The sequence below is a fragment of the Centropristis striata genome, chromosome 12 (genome assembly GCF_030273125.1).
Source record: "Centropristis striata isolate RG_2023a ecotype Rhode Island chromosome 12, C.striata_1.0, whole genome shotgun sequence".
Taxonomy (NCBI): Eukaryota; Metazoa; Chordata; class Actinopteri; order Perciformes; family Serranidae; genus Centropristis; species Centropristis striata.
This window is the reverse complement of record NC_081528.1, coordinates 22,118,358-22,133,884: the sequence shown is the minus strand read 5'-3', so window position 1 is coordinate 22,133,884 and position 15,527 is coordinate 22,118,358. Positions and strand designations below refer to the sequence as shown.

The 15,527-nt window shown below is 36.6% G+C and overlaps 1 protein-coding gene across 1 annotated transcript; it reads right to left on the bottom strand.

The window, feature by feature from the left end:
- Positions 1-73: 73 nt before the first annotated feature.
- On the bottom strand, positions 74-14,466 carry LOC131981527 (moesin-like). Its single transcript, XM_059345852.1, has 15 exons — positions 14,350-14,466; positions 13,710-13,757; positions 13,420-13,503; positions 13,248-13,343; positions 12,935-13,057; positions 11,015-11,166; positions 10,843-10,926; positions 10,614-10,760; positions 9,784-9,880; positions 8,411-8,574; positions 8,125-8,255; positions 7,786-7,946; positions 7,214-7,306; positions 5,353-5,586; positions 74-2,142 (listed from the first exon to the last, which is right to left on the bottom strand). The coding sequence occupies exons 1-15, from the start codon at positions 14,431-14,433 to the stop codon at positions 1,978-1,980; spliced, it is 1,863 nt and encodes a 620-aa protein (XP_059201835.1). The 5' UTR covers positions 14,434-14,466; the 3' UTR covers positions 74-1,977.
- Positions 14,467-15,527: the final 1,061 nt, after the last annotated feature.

Below are 15,527 nucleotides of genomic sequence, written 5' to 3'. Positions count from 1 at the left end.
GAGTATTTCCATTTATGTAACTTTATACTTCTACTCACTACATTTTGAGATAAATATTGTACTTTTTACTCCAATACATTTAGCTGCCAGCTTCAATTACTTTTCAGGTCGAGATTTAACATGAAAAACATCATCAATTTAAAATAATTACACATTTTTATCATTTAAACCACATAACAGTATATTAATTAGTGAAACCAGCAACACTGACTTGACAATATTTAAATTTTGCTATATAATACATCAATAATAACGTTGTTATGTTTGGAAAATTTAAAACAATCTCAGGGGGTACATTCTGCATAACAATTACTTTTACTTTTGATACTTTAAGTACATGTTGATGTTGATACTTTTTTACTTTTAGGCCTACTTAATTAAGTTTGGAATGCAGGGCTTTTATTTGTAGTGGAGTAATTCTGCAGTGTGGTATTATTACGAGAATATAGAGCATACCTTACCATCACACAGCTCTGTTTAATTTTAGATGAGGGAAACAGAAGCTGTTATCTATGCTCTCTTCAAAGCAACCAGACTCCATTTACAAACCAGTTTTTTTACCACTGCCTCACTTGTTTAGTTTGTTTGTGTTATTGTGTGACTTGGGTGTTTTAAAGGGTTAGTTCAGATTCAAAGGCACACAATAACAGATGATAACTGCAAGGTTAAATTACCCTAATGGCACCCCACTTCCATAAACCTGAAGTATCTCTTTAAGGAATACAGTACATGCATGTCAATGTAACTTTTTCTCTGTTTATTTATATTGGATGGAGGAACACCTATTTAAGGTTGATCATTGGTGATAATAGTTTTTGATCACAGCTTTTGAGCAGTTTGCCTCACAGTCAAAGTGATGCATCCTCATTCATATTGATGCACAAACAACGCACTGATAATGTTTCTGTGTATTTTATTTCTGCAATAAAGAATAAAGGATTTGACATTAAATGGGACGGTTTCAAATGTAATTTCTTAATTAATTAATATTAGTAAAGTTTTCATTAGGTGGCGAATGGAAATTGCAAATGTGTGTCATATGATTGGCAAGGACAACGGCAAAGCTTTTCATAAATGACAGCATAGATTATGTTTGACTCATATCTTTGCAACACTGAAGTGGACCATCAAGGTGTTTTTTGTTGTTGTTGCTATGTAAATAAAAATGTACTTCTAACTTGTTTCCAGATACAATGGCATTTAAATCATTGATATTACAAGTGGAAACATGATTTGCAATAACATTCGACCTGTTATGTCAGGTTCATCTTCTACTTATGCAATAATCTGCACCTACACTTTTAAACATGGATGGATTATTAAATGGGCTTACCGGGCACAGACCCAGGGATACAAAGTGTCCAAACCCCACTCAAAGACGAACATACTGACCAGTAAGAGAGTCAGATCGACCACAAAGAAAATAAAAATGACTCACAAAAAAAGTAAAAAGAGACCAAAGCAGCTACAAAAGAGACACAAAACAACTGCAAAGAGATTATGAAAAGGGGAAAATAATCACAAAGAGATACAAAATGACTGCAAAGACACACAAAGCAACCACAAAAAGACACACAATGACTACAAAGAGATGCAAAACGATACAAAATGACTGCAAAGACACACAAAACAACCACAAAGGGACACAAAAAAACTACAAAGAGATACAACAATATAACAAAAAGGGGAAAAACAACCAAAGAGAAAAAAGTAACAAGAAAAAGACTGGATTAATAATAAATTGATGCAAAAGTACTTCAAAATAACAACAAAGAGACACAAAACAACAGGCTACACAACTCTAAAGTCTGTGTGTACTGCTCTTATGTAGAAGAGATGGTGGGGCTCTCCACCTGACTGTGCCTAGGGACCCATTGTCTCATAATACACCCATGCTTCTAAAAACTCTCAATGTGTCCAATTTCATTATCTATCCTCATCTTGTTTTCAGTCTGTGCGGGCCTGTAGCAGCCCCTCTCACATGGACTCAAACTCATCAATGCGCTGCTTGGTATTGCCCTGACGAATCTGACGTAGGGTCTTGTATTTGTCACGGCCCGCCTTCACATTCTCGGCGTGGATCAGGTCATTGGGGGTCTTTTTGCTCTCGTCTACAGCTCCAGCCAGCTCAGTGCTCAGGAACTGAAAGGGAACACAAACACACAGTGAATGAGATCCTCTTTCCCCAGACTCTTTACGAGAGCATTCAGAAGCCTTGCCCCTCTCCCATCACCCCTGTGCTCCTCCTCAATCCCCAACTGAAAAACACTCTATTGTCCATCGTTATTAAGTCCAGTTTTGTGTTGAGTCATCTATGCAACACCATATCTTGTTCTGGCAGTGAGATAGGGCCCAATTTAATTTGATTTGTTATTGGCTTCTTTCTGGTTGGGATTTGCAACTTGAATGATTATGTAGCTGCAGCAATGTCTGTTATTATGCAAAGTGTACTTAATTCTATGGGTATAGTGAATTCGGGTAATGTGGGACACATTTTGCAATTTTGACTTTGTTATAATTTTCTCAATTTAAAAATATTTTATGTAATTTCAGTCACATGACATCCATGGTAGACCAATAGTAAAGGTTTTGATGACTATATTTACTTTAAGCAGGAAATAAACCAGCCAAACCTTAAGTGTCCCACATTACCAAGTGTCCCACATTACCCGAATATAATTTCTGGTGGCAATAACCTTGACTTTTACAGCAGAGTCAGGACCTCTATATGACATTGTCAACAGGCAACACAGCAAATATACTTTTAAAATCTCGCAAAAGTGGAAAAAGGGGAAGAAGAGGCAGCCACCACAGCGGTGCGTGATAAGCTGCGACACACATCGCTCCACACCAAGGTTATAATAATAAGTTATAAATAAAATAGTTGCTTTATAAGCGATTCATTATTAAGTCAGTGAATAAGAGCCAGATAAATTGCCCGTAGGTGTGAATGAGAGAATGAGAGTGTGAATGATTGTCTGTCTCTGTGTGTCTGCCATGTGATCTGGTGATCTGGTGTCTGGTGACTGTCCAGAGTGTACCCCAATGTCAGTTTATTTAGCCTGCTAGCGTGCTGACATTTGCTTATCAGGACTAAAGTCAAGTATAGATGAGGATGGTGGGAATTAACTCTTTAATTTAATTTGTTTTTGAAGGTATTTATTCATAAACCAAAGTATTGACATTTTCACCTGATGATGCAGCTTTACAAAGTCAGAGACTTAAAGCAACCTTTGCAACTTTTGTCCAGATATTTCCATCAGAATAAAAAACTCAGGGGATCTCCTGGGGTGGCAGGTTATATTGCTTTGGAGCCGTGAATGTCTCTGCAAAATTTTCTGTGCATATGAGGTCATTCATCAGCTACATTTCAGATAGAGGGCAGGGAACTGGAGGCAGGTTCTGAGGCAGCAACGACCAACCAGTGGTGGAAAGTAACCAAGTACATTTACTCCAGTACTGTACTTATGTATAATTTTGAGATATGTGTACTTTACTTGAGTATTTCCATTTTATGTAGCTTTATACTTTTTACTCCACTACATTTAGCTGACAGCTTCAGTTACTTTAGTTTTAAAAACATGAAAAACACGAAAAACATGATCAATTTTTAAATTATTCTGTATTTTATCAATTAAACCTCATAACAGTATATTAAGCAGTTAAAATGAGCCCTATCTTTACAAAATTCAAATGCTGCTTACATAAATTCATCATGACAAATAGTCTAATATTCCATTCTGCATTTACTTTTGATACTTTAAGTACATTTTGATGCTGATACTTTTGTACATTTACTTCAGTAAGTTTTGGATGCAGGGCTTTTACTTGTAGTGGAGTAGTTTCACAGTGTGGTTTTAGTACTTGAATACTTAGGCCTGAATACTTTTTCCACCACTGCAACCAGCACGGCACAAATGCCTTATATGATATTCGCATTCCACAGCTGTTCCAGTCAATGAAATCAGGCAGAACAAAGGCTACTTTTGAGTCCTGAAAACAGAAATACACAAAGTAAGACAGAAAAAAACACAGAGAATTACAATGTACTCTCTGTGTGTGGTTTTTTTTTAGCCATAGCCAGGTTTTAGACGGCATTTTACAAGAATTCCAGAGTGATTTGATAGAAAACAGTTAAAGTTAGTTTTTGTGGCTAGTAGCTTGATGCCTCACCAGGACATCAAAAGTTATTCTCAAGCACATTTTTATAAATAAGACAACTGTCACTTCATATTTTTTTTGGTTTCAATGTCATGGCCCCAACGGCACACAAATAGTCATATAGTTGTATAGACCAGAGATCTGCAACCTTTACTAATAAAAGAGCCATTGTTGGCCAAAAAAGAGAAAAAATGTTGGGATGTAGCCGCAAACCCTATTTCGAGCCTTGAAAATGAAAATTAAACAGCCTAGTTTAGTTGACATTTTTTATATACTGTAATTAAGATAATAATAATAATAATAATAATAATTTTTATGAAAATGAAAACAAGCTTGTGAATTTAAAGCAATTTACACTTTGACATACTGGTGTTGCTAGATAAAGCAATCACAAAAGTTCTTAGGTTTATGCTTTAGGGTCCTTCAATATATACATAATGTATATCAAGGTAATCCGTCTAATAATAGTTTATGCAAGATAAAAAGCAGTGGTGGAAAAAGTATTTAGATCCCTTACTCAAGTAAAAGTACTAATAGCACACTGTGAAATTACTCCACTACAAGTAAAAATCCTGCATTCAAAACTTACTGAAGTAAAAGTACAAAAGTGTCAGCATCAAAATGTACTTAAAGTATCAAAAGTAAATGCAAATTGTTTTATATATTCCAAATATATTATTGTGTTACTATAATTGATGCAATTATGTAAGCAGATAGGGCTCATTTTACCTACTTAATATACAGTTATGAGGTTTAAGTACAAAAAAAGTCTCATCACTTTAAATTGATCATGTTTTTCATGTTAAATCTCAACCTGAAAAGTAACTAAAGCTGTCAGCTAAATGCTAAAAAAAAAGTTTAGCCTCAAAATGTAGTAAAGTTACATAAATACCTCAAGTACCTCAAAATTTTACTTAAGTACATTACTTGAGTAAATGTTCTTTGTTACATTCCACCAGTGATAAAAAGTCAGTAAAACCATGAATGCCTCGAGAAAATTTCACGGCAATTCCTCCAGTCGTGGTTGAGATTTTGCAGTGCAACTGAGAGATCGAACCACACACTCCTAATAGCTCCAGATCAGCCCAGGGACTGCTAATCTCTATCTGAACATGAACCCTGACCTCACAGCGAGTAAAAGAACAGCAAATCCGTGAAATAAGAAATTAGATTAGGTTCACTTAACCTTACCTTGAGGTTTTTCTGCAGCCTCTGGTTCTTCTGGGCCTCTGTTACTCTCTCTTCCTCGCTGCGATCCCGGACCATGCCTGGTGAAGTGAGCTCAGCACTCGCCTCTGCACTGCTCTCATCCGTCTCGTCGTGCTCATGCATATGAGGGTGGACTGAATCCTGGATGTGGACACCCATGAGTTTAGTCTTCAGTTCCTCTTTTGTTCGCTCCAAATCAGCTTCTACCACCATCGCCTGCCAACATACACGACTTGATAAGATGCGCTGTGGTTGGATGTTAAAGTGCACGGAGCCTGTTCCAAAATGTGTTATTTAGAACTTGTATCTTTCTTTCAGACTCCTAAAAATTGTTTTCACAAGAAAACTGCATTTTCAATTTAATTTTTGAGAGAAAGGATTTTCTCTGAGACAGCATTTGTTTTTGAATTGTAACAGATGGCTCTTTAATCAAAGTCCTCTTTGAATTCCACACTGTCTGTGTCCCATAACAGTGTTTACTTATTGTAACTGATGCAAGGTGTGGCTGTTTGTAATATTAAAACAACCCCTGATTCCAAAAAAATTGGGACACTGCCTGAAATGGAAATAAAACAGAATGCAATAATTTGCACTAATCAGCTGATATCTAGCCATTTTCCATGGTTTCCTTATAACGATTTTGGTTATTACCAAGAAAACCATGGAAAATGTCTAGATAGCAGCTCTTAAATGAACTATTGTGAGCTATTTTTTGTTTTTATCATATTTGTCAAAACAAATGTACCTTTTGTTCTATCAGGCATTAAAATGAACAAGAAATTGAAGAAAAAGGGGGGTCTACTTATTTTTTCCATGAGTGTATATACAATTGAATTGAATTTCACTTTTTTTTTGTATATATACACTTAATTTTCAATTTGATGCATTGTGTTTTTAATTACATTTCACACACAATCCCAACTTTTCTGGAGTTGAGGTTGTATAAATATCACAAAAAACATACATAGATGGACTTATTCAACATACTTAATTAATGTAAGTAACTTAAGCTCTGTAACAATTATTATAATTTATTTGAACCCAAATCATGATATTTTCCTCAACCTAACCAAGTAGTTTTGTTTAGTTCACAACATTAACCATGTGTTTAAAACTGTGACACTAACCTTTAAAATGTAATTGAATATGCAGTTTGGTTGTACAGAATTGGAATGTTATTTCTGGGGGGAAAAGTGATGTTTTCTTTATCTCAAAATATTAAAAATTATATAAATAACACTAAAACTGTGCTGGCCATTTTTGGGGGGATAACTTGCCAATTTCCTGTTGAATCCCAGGTTGAGATGCGCTCACTAATCAAGGCCAATATGTTTCCTGATAAAAGGTGATTTCTTCTTTATTGGTAATATAAATAAATAAATAAATGAATGAATAAGGGCTAACACTGCAAATATTACCAAATAATGTGGTGATTTTAGTACAGCACTTCCTGTTTGTAATAATAATAATAATAATAATAAATTTTATTTGTAAAGCACTTTTCATACAGAAATCTCAAAGTGCTACAGAGACCAGAAACAAGAAAGAGAAAAACTCATTAAAATCAGCAGTAGAATATATATATAATCTTTGTATACAAAGATTTGCAGACACTTTTGGTAAATCTTGGGTAAAAGTTGCATATGCATGTAATGTTTTGTTTTAGCCAACTATAGTATTATGCAGTGACACCCATAAAACCCATTTAATCACAGAGAGTCTGCTGTGGTTGATGCCTTGCTTTTACTTTACCCAGGCCTAACACTTATAAGTGTCAGACATCCCTCTCTGCTCATGTTTGATTCATCCTTTATCTCTCATGGTTCTTTTTATTAATTCTCACCCTTTTCTGCCATCTATTCGCCTCCTCATCCTTTCTCTTCTTGGCGTCTTCCAGCTGGGAGATCTTAGAGGTAAGCTCTGCCAGCTCAGTGGCCTATACACACACGCACACAAATGAGAAGAGAGTTAAGAGTGCTCCTGAACTGAGGTCGTTGTGCTCCGTCTGCAAGTGCACATGTTTGTTACAGTGTGTGTGTGTGTGTGTGTGTGTGTGTGTGCGTGCATGTCTCTGTGTGTGTGTGTTATGCAGCATCACGGCTCAGGTTAATTGCCTTTCCATTTAATCTGCTAAAAATGTGAATAAATTGAAATAAACTGTCAGGCTGAATTTGTGAATCACTTGATGACATCAATACCTGACCAGCCTTGTTTCTAGCTTAGAGTTGGACTTGATCAATAAATGTAAATATACCATAATGAGCCCTTGACCATGGGAATAAAGTAAATTGGCTGAATGATTACTTAACAGCAACCAGTTTTTCCACTTTTTAGGTTTGGATTGAATCCACCTTCTAATTTAATCAAGTCCGTTAGAAGTGAATTAACCCTGCGTGCAGGTGTGTGTCGGAGTACCAGGCTTTCCTGGCTCTTGATCTGGGTTTCAGACTGGTGAAGCAGGGCGGCTTTTGCTTCCACTGCAGCTCTGCGGTCCTTTTCCAGGCGCTCAGCCTCCTCCTGAGCAATTGTCCTCTCTTTCTCTAACTCGAGAGCCCTGCGAGTCTGCTCCTCCAGCTCTGAAACACACACAAAAAAATCCTACACATATACCAAGACATGCCCACATCGTATACGCTTTGTAGCGATCCTGCCATGTCAAATATTTCACTATACTGTCGTTCTTTTAATGTTCTTAAACAGAAAAAATAATCAAACTCAAGTTGAGGAACATTTGTATTCAGAAAGTTGTCAGACCATCTTGAGCTCTCTTTGTCTGCTCTTCAATCTGTCTCAATCTCTCCATCAGCTCCATGGTCTCACGAGCAATCTTCTCTGTTTCCTTCTCAGCGTTTTCTCGCTTTTTTTTCTCACTCTCGAGCAGAGCCCTGACAGGAGAATTGTACATAAATACACATCTGAAGAAAAAACTATATATTCTGACAGTTCTTTCTTAAAGCAGAGAGAACACACTGTAAACTGTAAAAAAAAAAATAATACAAATAAATAAATAAATAAAGCTTCGTAATGTCCTTCGTCTTACCTCTCCATCTGCCTCTTGTTCTTCTCCTCCTTGGCCTGGGCCTTCATCTGCTGCACCTCGATGGTGTCAGGTTTACGTCTACGCATGTAAAGGTCATGATTCCCCATGCACAATGCCAGGATACGTTTGTTGATGCGGAGACGAGGTACGTAGAAAACAAAGTCCTTTAACAGAAACATCAGCAGTCAGTGATTTATGACACATCATTAGCATCTCAGATTTGTTTTTATCGTTAATAGTGTGTTAGTATACTTAAGGGAACATTTCTGTTTGGGAGAATTTTTCTAAACTCTTGGAGGTTTTCCTCAAGTCTGTGCTAGCGGGCGTACTGAAGTGTGAGGCTAAAATCATGTTTGTGAGTGAGATCAAGTAGCAGCTGCTCTCATTACGCCACTTGCTGTAATTTATGCATTTGCAAAATTGGTCAGTTCACCAGTAACAAAGATATGAGATTCTCTTGCCTCTCCTGTTTATATCCACAGTGAATAAATATGAACAGACATATCTCTGAAGAAGTACTTGTAGGATCTTGTATGGGGTTGTGAAAATGTTTTCATGAAAATTGCTAACGCTTAGACAATAAGTATTACGCATTAAACCCTAAGCACTGGAGAAGGAGAAGCTATTTAATCCGATCCACAAACATCCATGAATTGAGTTAAGCTAAGATAAGCTTGCAGTTCCACATGCCTACACAGAAAGACCTGCAGCGTCTGGCATAAGGTATGTAGTAAAAAATAGCAGGTATCTGAAAAACCTATCTCCCTCTCACTGTGGCCTGTGCTGTATTTATTTGTGTTTTTTTATTTATTTTATACATATATATATATATATATATATATATATATATATATATATAGTAGTAGTAGTAGTTTCACAGTGTAGTACTAATACTACACTGTGAAATTACTCTACTACAAGTAAAAGTCCTGCATTCAAAACTTACTGAAGTAAAAGTACAAAAGTATCAGCATCAAAATGTACTTAAAGTATCAAAAGTCATTATGCAGAATGGACCCACTCAAATCATATATATATATATATATATATATATATATATATATATATATATATATATATATATATATATGGTTTAATAAAAAAATAAAAATGCTTAATATTTATGTTTTTCATGTTGATCTGGACCTGAAAAGTAACCAAAGCTGTCAGCTAAATGTAGTGGAGTAAAAAGTACAATATTTGCCTCAAAATGTAGTGGAGTAGAAGTATAAAGTTACATAAAATATGAAATATTCAAGTAAAGTATACGTACCTCAAAATTGTACCTAAGCACAATACTTGAGTAAATGTACTTAGTTACATTCCACCCCTAGAAAAATCACTGTTAAGAAACACAAATGTGTTTTGCATACCGGAGCTTTCTTGTCGATTGGTTTGATGACAAACTTCTTGTCATTGAAGGAAATATTTCTGATCTCACTCCAGGGAAAGCCAATCTTTGGGGTCATCCTGTAAAAATATTGTAATAGTTGACCATCCATAGCAGTTAAAATAGGTTATCATGTTCTATTCTTTAACACAGTGAAAAAATAGTTATAACACCAAGAAAAGAAATGTCAACAACAAGCAGCGTCATCACGAGGCAGTCCATGGCCTAGAGGTTAGGAATCGGGCTTGTAACGGCTTGGTTCAAATCCCGGTACTGACAGGTGTAGGACTGAAGTGCCCTTGAACAAGGCACCTAACCCCCCTCCACAGCTCCCCAGGCGCAGTAATGTACTGCTCCTTGCATGGTGTGTTCACTTCATTTCCCCATTATGGGATTAATAAAGTAATCTTCTTTTTTCTTCTTCTTCTTCTTCTTCTTTTTCTTCTTCTTCTATAAGTGAGATGTGTTCACCACTGAAAACTCACTTTAATGCACAAAAGTAAACATGATGGTGGCGCTAAAGGGAAAGTCAAGGGGTTGCTAAACTCATTAGGGTTCATCCTCTGGGGACCAAGGATATCTGTATGGCATTTTATAACGATCCATCCAATAATCTTCAAGACGTTTCACAAAAAAATAACACTGAAATGTCAACCTTGTGATGCTAGAAGTAAATGTATAGTGAGGGATCACCAAAATCAGAAGTATTAATCCACTGGGGACCATGAATGTCGTACAAAAACATACATTGATTTACAATAAGTTTGTCAGAGCAGAGACATATACATGTTACATTTTAAAACTGCAACCTACTTGTCCTTTTTGTCATAGATGTTGAGGCCCAGTGCGTCCACTCCCAACCACAGCTCTGACCCTTTCTTGTTCTTAATGTTAAAATAGTTGACCCCGTACATCTCCAGATCCTGGGCTATCTTGAGGTACTCCACCATGGCGTCTTCTCTGTGGTGCGAAGTAATTTAATAAGCTACAGAACTTTACAAAAAAAATGCATTAATGACTTTTTGAAGCATGACTGCAGTACCTGAGCATTCCCTTGTGCTCTTGATGCCACACCTGGATTCTTTCCTCCCACTGATTCTTATTCAGTTTGTGCTGCTCCATAACCCTGGTTTTAAAAGTAAAGAGAACAAACCAGTTGGAATTCAGGCGACTGGAACTGGAATTAAGTTAACACTCCTAATAGGACTCAGTACCTCTGTGGCAGCATCTTCTCTCTTGAGAGGTATCCTGGTACGTGATAGTCTTTCCTGTAGTCTCCATGTTTGACCTGAACTGCATAAGAGGCCAACAGCACCGCAGTCTCAGGTGGGCAGTATATGTCATCATTTAGGATGCATTCTTTTACCTAAAACACAGAAAATCAACCACAAGATCTGCTTGAACCCTTCTGTTATGTTTGTTTTTTTAGGAACAGTAATAACCCGAGGCATGTTTAATTATCCAAAAGTGTCGGAAAATAAAAAATCCCAATAAAAAATGTTTTTATTTAATTAATCACTCCATTACTTACCATTTTAATGAATATTTAGTGCAATGGTGTCCTTTTTCATCAAAAAAGCATTTTCAAACTTTTTTTTATGTACTTTGGAAAGACTTTCATAAAAATACAATGGTTTTACATTACATTGATATTTTTAAAAAATATATTTTTTTACATTTTCAAATTTTTTCTTTTTATGAAAAAATACTTTTAACTCTAACTATTTAAAAAATATATATTTTTAAACTTTGAAATGGGCAAATTTGACCTGCAACATTAGAGAAGGGTTAAAGTGACTTTAAGGTGTTTCTAATTGATTACGAAACAATCTCAGTTTAATAAGGATGCCTCTTCATGACATATATGAGGAAACAAGAGCATCTGGAAGAAGACTGGCTATTTCTATATAGGTCATCTTAATCGCTTGTCTCCGGATCAGATTCCATGTGAAATCAGATGAAATAACTTCCAGCAAGCAGACCGGAAGGCATAATTTTTACGGGGAGTTTTATTCTAACCAAACATAAACAGGAGGAAATTCCTTTTTAGAAGATTTTATATTTGACATTACATTTTGTGGTTATGGCTTACACTTCTGCACGATCAGCAAAGAGAAAATAAAAGAATTGGCCAAGAACAAAAAAGCCCCTAAAAGAGAGACAGTGATTGAGCATGGTTGAAACAGGAGTTGCCCTTGGTGATGGAAAGATTGTAGGATTTGAAGAGATATCCTGACCCTCTTCCTCCTAGATAGGGCTTTAATATGTCTTCTTTATTTGTGAACTTCATTGCCAGATGTGGTTTTACATCAAAATCTGAATTTATGTTGATGGTTAAAACAAAAGCTTTACTTTGTTTCACAACTCTCATTTTACAGTTATTAATCTTACTAAGCCACAAAAAGAAACAGTTGTTTGAATTGTTATGCTAATAAGTTTTCTTTTTCATCTACTTGATTCCAAAACAAATGCATGTGCTAGCCAGAACAAGAAACTTCCAACCAATGTGTTTGTGCTCAAGGAAACACAACTGTTTATGTCCACAGGGGCCGCCACAATCAACACAAAAAGTTTCTTGAAATTGCTTTAACTTTATGAATCCCTAATGGTTTGTGATGTTGTCTGTATAAAGGTATCATGTAAGGTGATGTCAATGTTTATGTGATTCCCAGAGAGAGAATCCTATTGTGTTTTGACGTTTATTTACTGCACCTGGATCCGTTTTTGTGTCCCTTATGGAAGACCCGGGGGTAAACAGGATCTACGTGAGTCATCAAGGAACCCCCACTGGTCGTTAAGATGGGTTTGTTTTGATTCGTTGACAACTTATTTATCATTGCATCTGGGTACCACACTTGCATAAGATAGCATTAATTACATTGTGATAGTCTAGCAACTTAATGCACGTTTAACAGTTTCATATTGAGGATTTAGTATGACTTCTAGTCTCCTTTTTGCATATATCAGTAGCAAGTCAATGAATCTGAATCCTTCTCATTGCATATAATTAAAATAATGTGCCATCTTATCAGAAAATGAATAGGGAAATTCATTATTCCCATCCTATGTTTTTAAGGATGCAAATTTACAGCAAGATTCTGCTTTGAAACAATGTGCACATGCTCATCACCAACCTGCAGGAAGAAGAGACGCTGTGTTGCCTCCTGGATCAGTTCATCGGCAACATCCTCAGGGTAAAACTTGGCCCTGAATTTGATCAACAAAGGGTTGTCCCTCTTCACATCTTGAGCTGTCACCTGGGATCATCACCCCACAGCGGAGGGATAGTGGAATGAAAAGATACATACTAATTAGCCTCAATGGGGGGATGCAAGGGCATTGCCAAAACCAAAAGCATGATTACGTCTTCCTTTAAATCCAGTTATCGAGGGAGTCAGCCAATGCCACCAAGGGATATTAAAAGTTGATACACAAACTTCTCCTCACCCTCTTGTTCAGCTTGAGCCAGGTGGAGAAGCCTTTGCTGTCCTGATACTGGAGGCCAAAGAACCAGGTTTCCCGCAGCCCGATCGTCTTCACAATCTAAACACGCCGAAAAGTAACACAATTACACACTTGTCTGTCACAGCACCTGTTTGATTGTAAATCAACAGTGTACCTGGTCAAAAAGCTGTTTGCCAGTTGTGCTGGGCAGGATGGCAAACTCCAGCTCAGCATCCATGGTTGTAACTCGGACATTTATCTGCCAGAGAAAACACTCACACTGAGCCACGGGACAAAGATCCCTGCTGCTCATTCATCTGTGTCACTGGAAGAAGCATCAAGGAGCATGCAGAGCAACAGCAGCTGAGTGAAAGAAACAACTACCAAATCTGTGAAGAATTTGTTTTTTTTGCTACATTTCTTGGTTCTTTGACAGCAAAAATGACCAAAAAGAGTGTTCCTTACATTCTTCTGTTCAACCAGGAGCATCCAATCGCAAGAGGTTGGTGGGGACTACAATCAAAAGATGAAGCCCACATATATTATAGACTTAACTGAGAACATGGGGTTTGTTCCATGATGCACAAGTGTTAACGACTGGGTCAAAACAATGACACCCATTTAACGTTTTCAAACCGTATACACATATCTGCAGGTGTTTTTGACTGACTGGTAGAAAAGAAGCAGCACAGAGGAGGAAAGGATGACTCTATTTTTTCTAAACTTCTATTAGTGCCTGTCATAATAATTATAATAATAATAATTATCTACAGTTGTAAGCCTTTCTGAACATTGTCTGGGGACTGACTGCTTTAATGAATATTTATGAAAAAGAAGCTTCACTTTATATCAATTTGACAGCACATAATGCACCCACTAAGACAAATGCAACAAATAACAAAAACATCTGGCAGCTGGGCATGACATCATTGTACGTTTTGCTCTAAAAATGAGGAACTATGGACTAAAGCCATCTTGAAGCATTTGAATTACAGAGCAAGTTCACAAAGTTCAGTCAAACTACTGCAATTGTAACAACACATACACACATTCTACACAAACACAGTGAAATTAATACATTAAAAAGTGAAAGGTTGCTACTTACAGTTGACATTTGTATTTTTTTAATCTGTAGCCGAAACACTTCTTCAGAGAGGTGCTTGTAGTAGCCTTTTCTCTGCGGAGTCATATGAAACTGCTTGCAATACCAACAAGGATTAAACTGAATGAGAATGGACCATTGTATTGTTCCACAAGTATTTCTCTCTCAGTTAATCCAATGGCAGCACGGGGCCCACTTGTTTTTAGAGAGGCAGCCTTCATCTATTGTGGAGACTTTTCCTCTTAAATTGATTAGGTTTTGACAGTATCAATCTTCTTGTACCAAAAGATGATGTATGTCTCCCAAACCTATTTATAGAGGAGGACAAAATAGATCTAATCAGGAGTAGGAGTAACTAAGGAGCACCTGGTGTTCCAGTGCCGGTGAAGGAGCCAGCACCAAAGCTAATCTAATAATCCTTCTAGTTAATAATTTAAGCATATGTTGTTATGGCATACAATGATTTCAGGGTAAGTGGTGTCGTTTGGTTTGTAGGCCTGTCGTGTCTTTCAGCTCGACAAGAGAGTATATATATATATATATATATATATATATATATATATATATACATACATACACATCTTATAGAGGCACTTCTTCTCTAGTGTCTCTTTGTAGTATATATATATATCTTATAGAGGCACTTCTTCTCTGGTGTCTCTTTGTAGTTATTACACATCTCTCTGTTGTTTTGTGTCTCTTTGTGATGTTTTGTGTACATTTAAAGTCATTTTGTGTCACTTTATGATGTCTTGGTCCTATTATAGCCCAGTTATTTGTTGACTGGGTTGTTCTGCCCATTTTGTAGTCGCTTTATGTCTCATTGTAGTAATCTTGAGTGTCTTTGCAGTTGCTGTGTGTCTTTGTATTAACTTGAGTCTCTTTGTGATTGTTTTGCCCCTTATTGTGAGTCTCTTCGTGTCTCTTTGCAGCTGATTTGCAACCAATTGTAGTTGTTTTGCCCCCCTTGATAAGACCATAATATCTGTTCTGTTTTTTCAGATGATTTCTCTCCTGTTGCTTCTATTCAGTAAGTTTGCAGTGATTATAATAAATTTATTTAACAGCACACTTGTTTGTATGCGCAGTGGGGTTGTTTAAAGGTGGTTAAAGGGGAAGTAGGTACTTACTAGTGCAGTTTAATCACAGCGGTGTGGGGCAGAGAGCTCGTGGAGCTCATC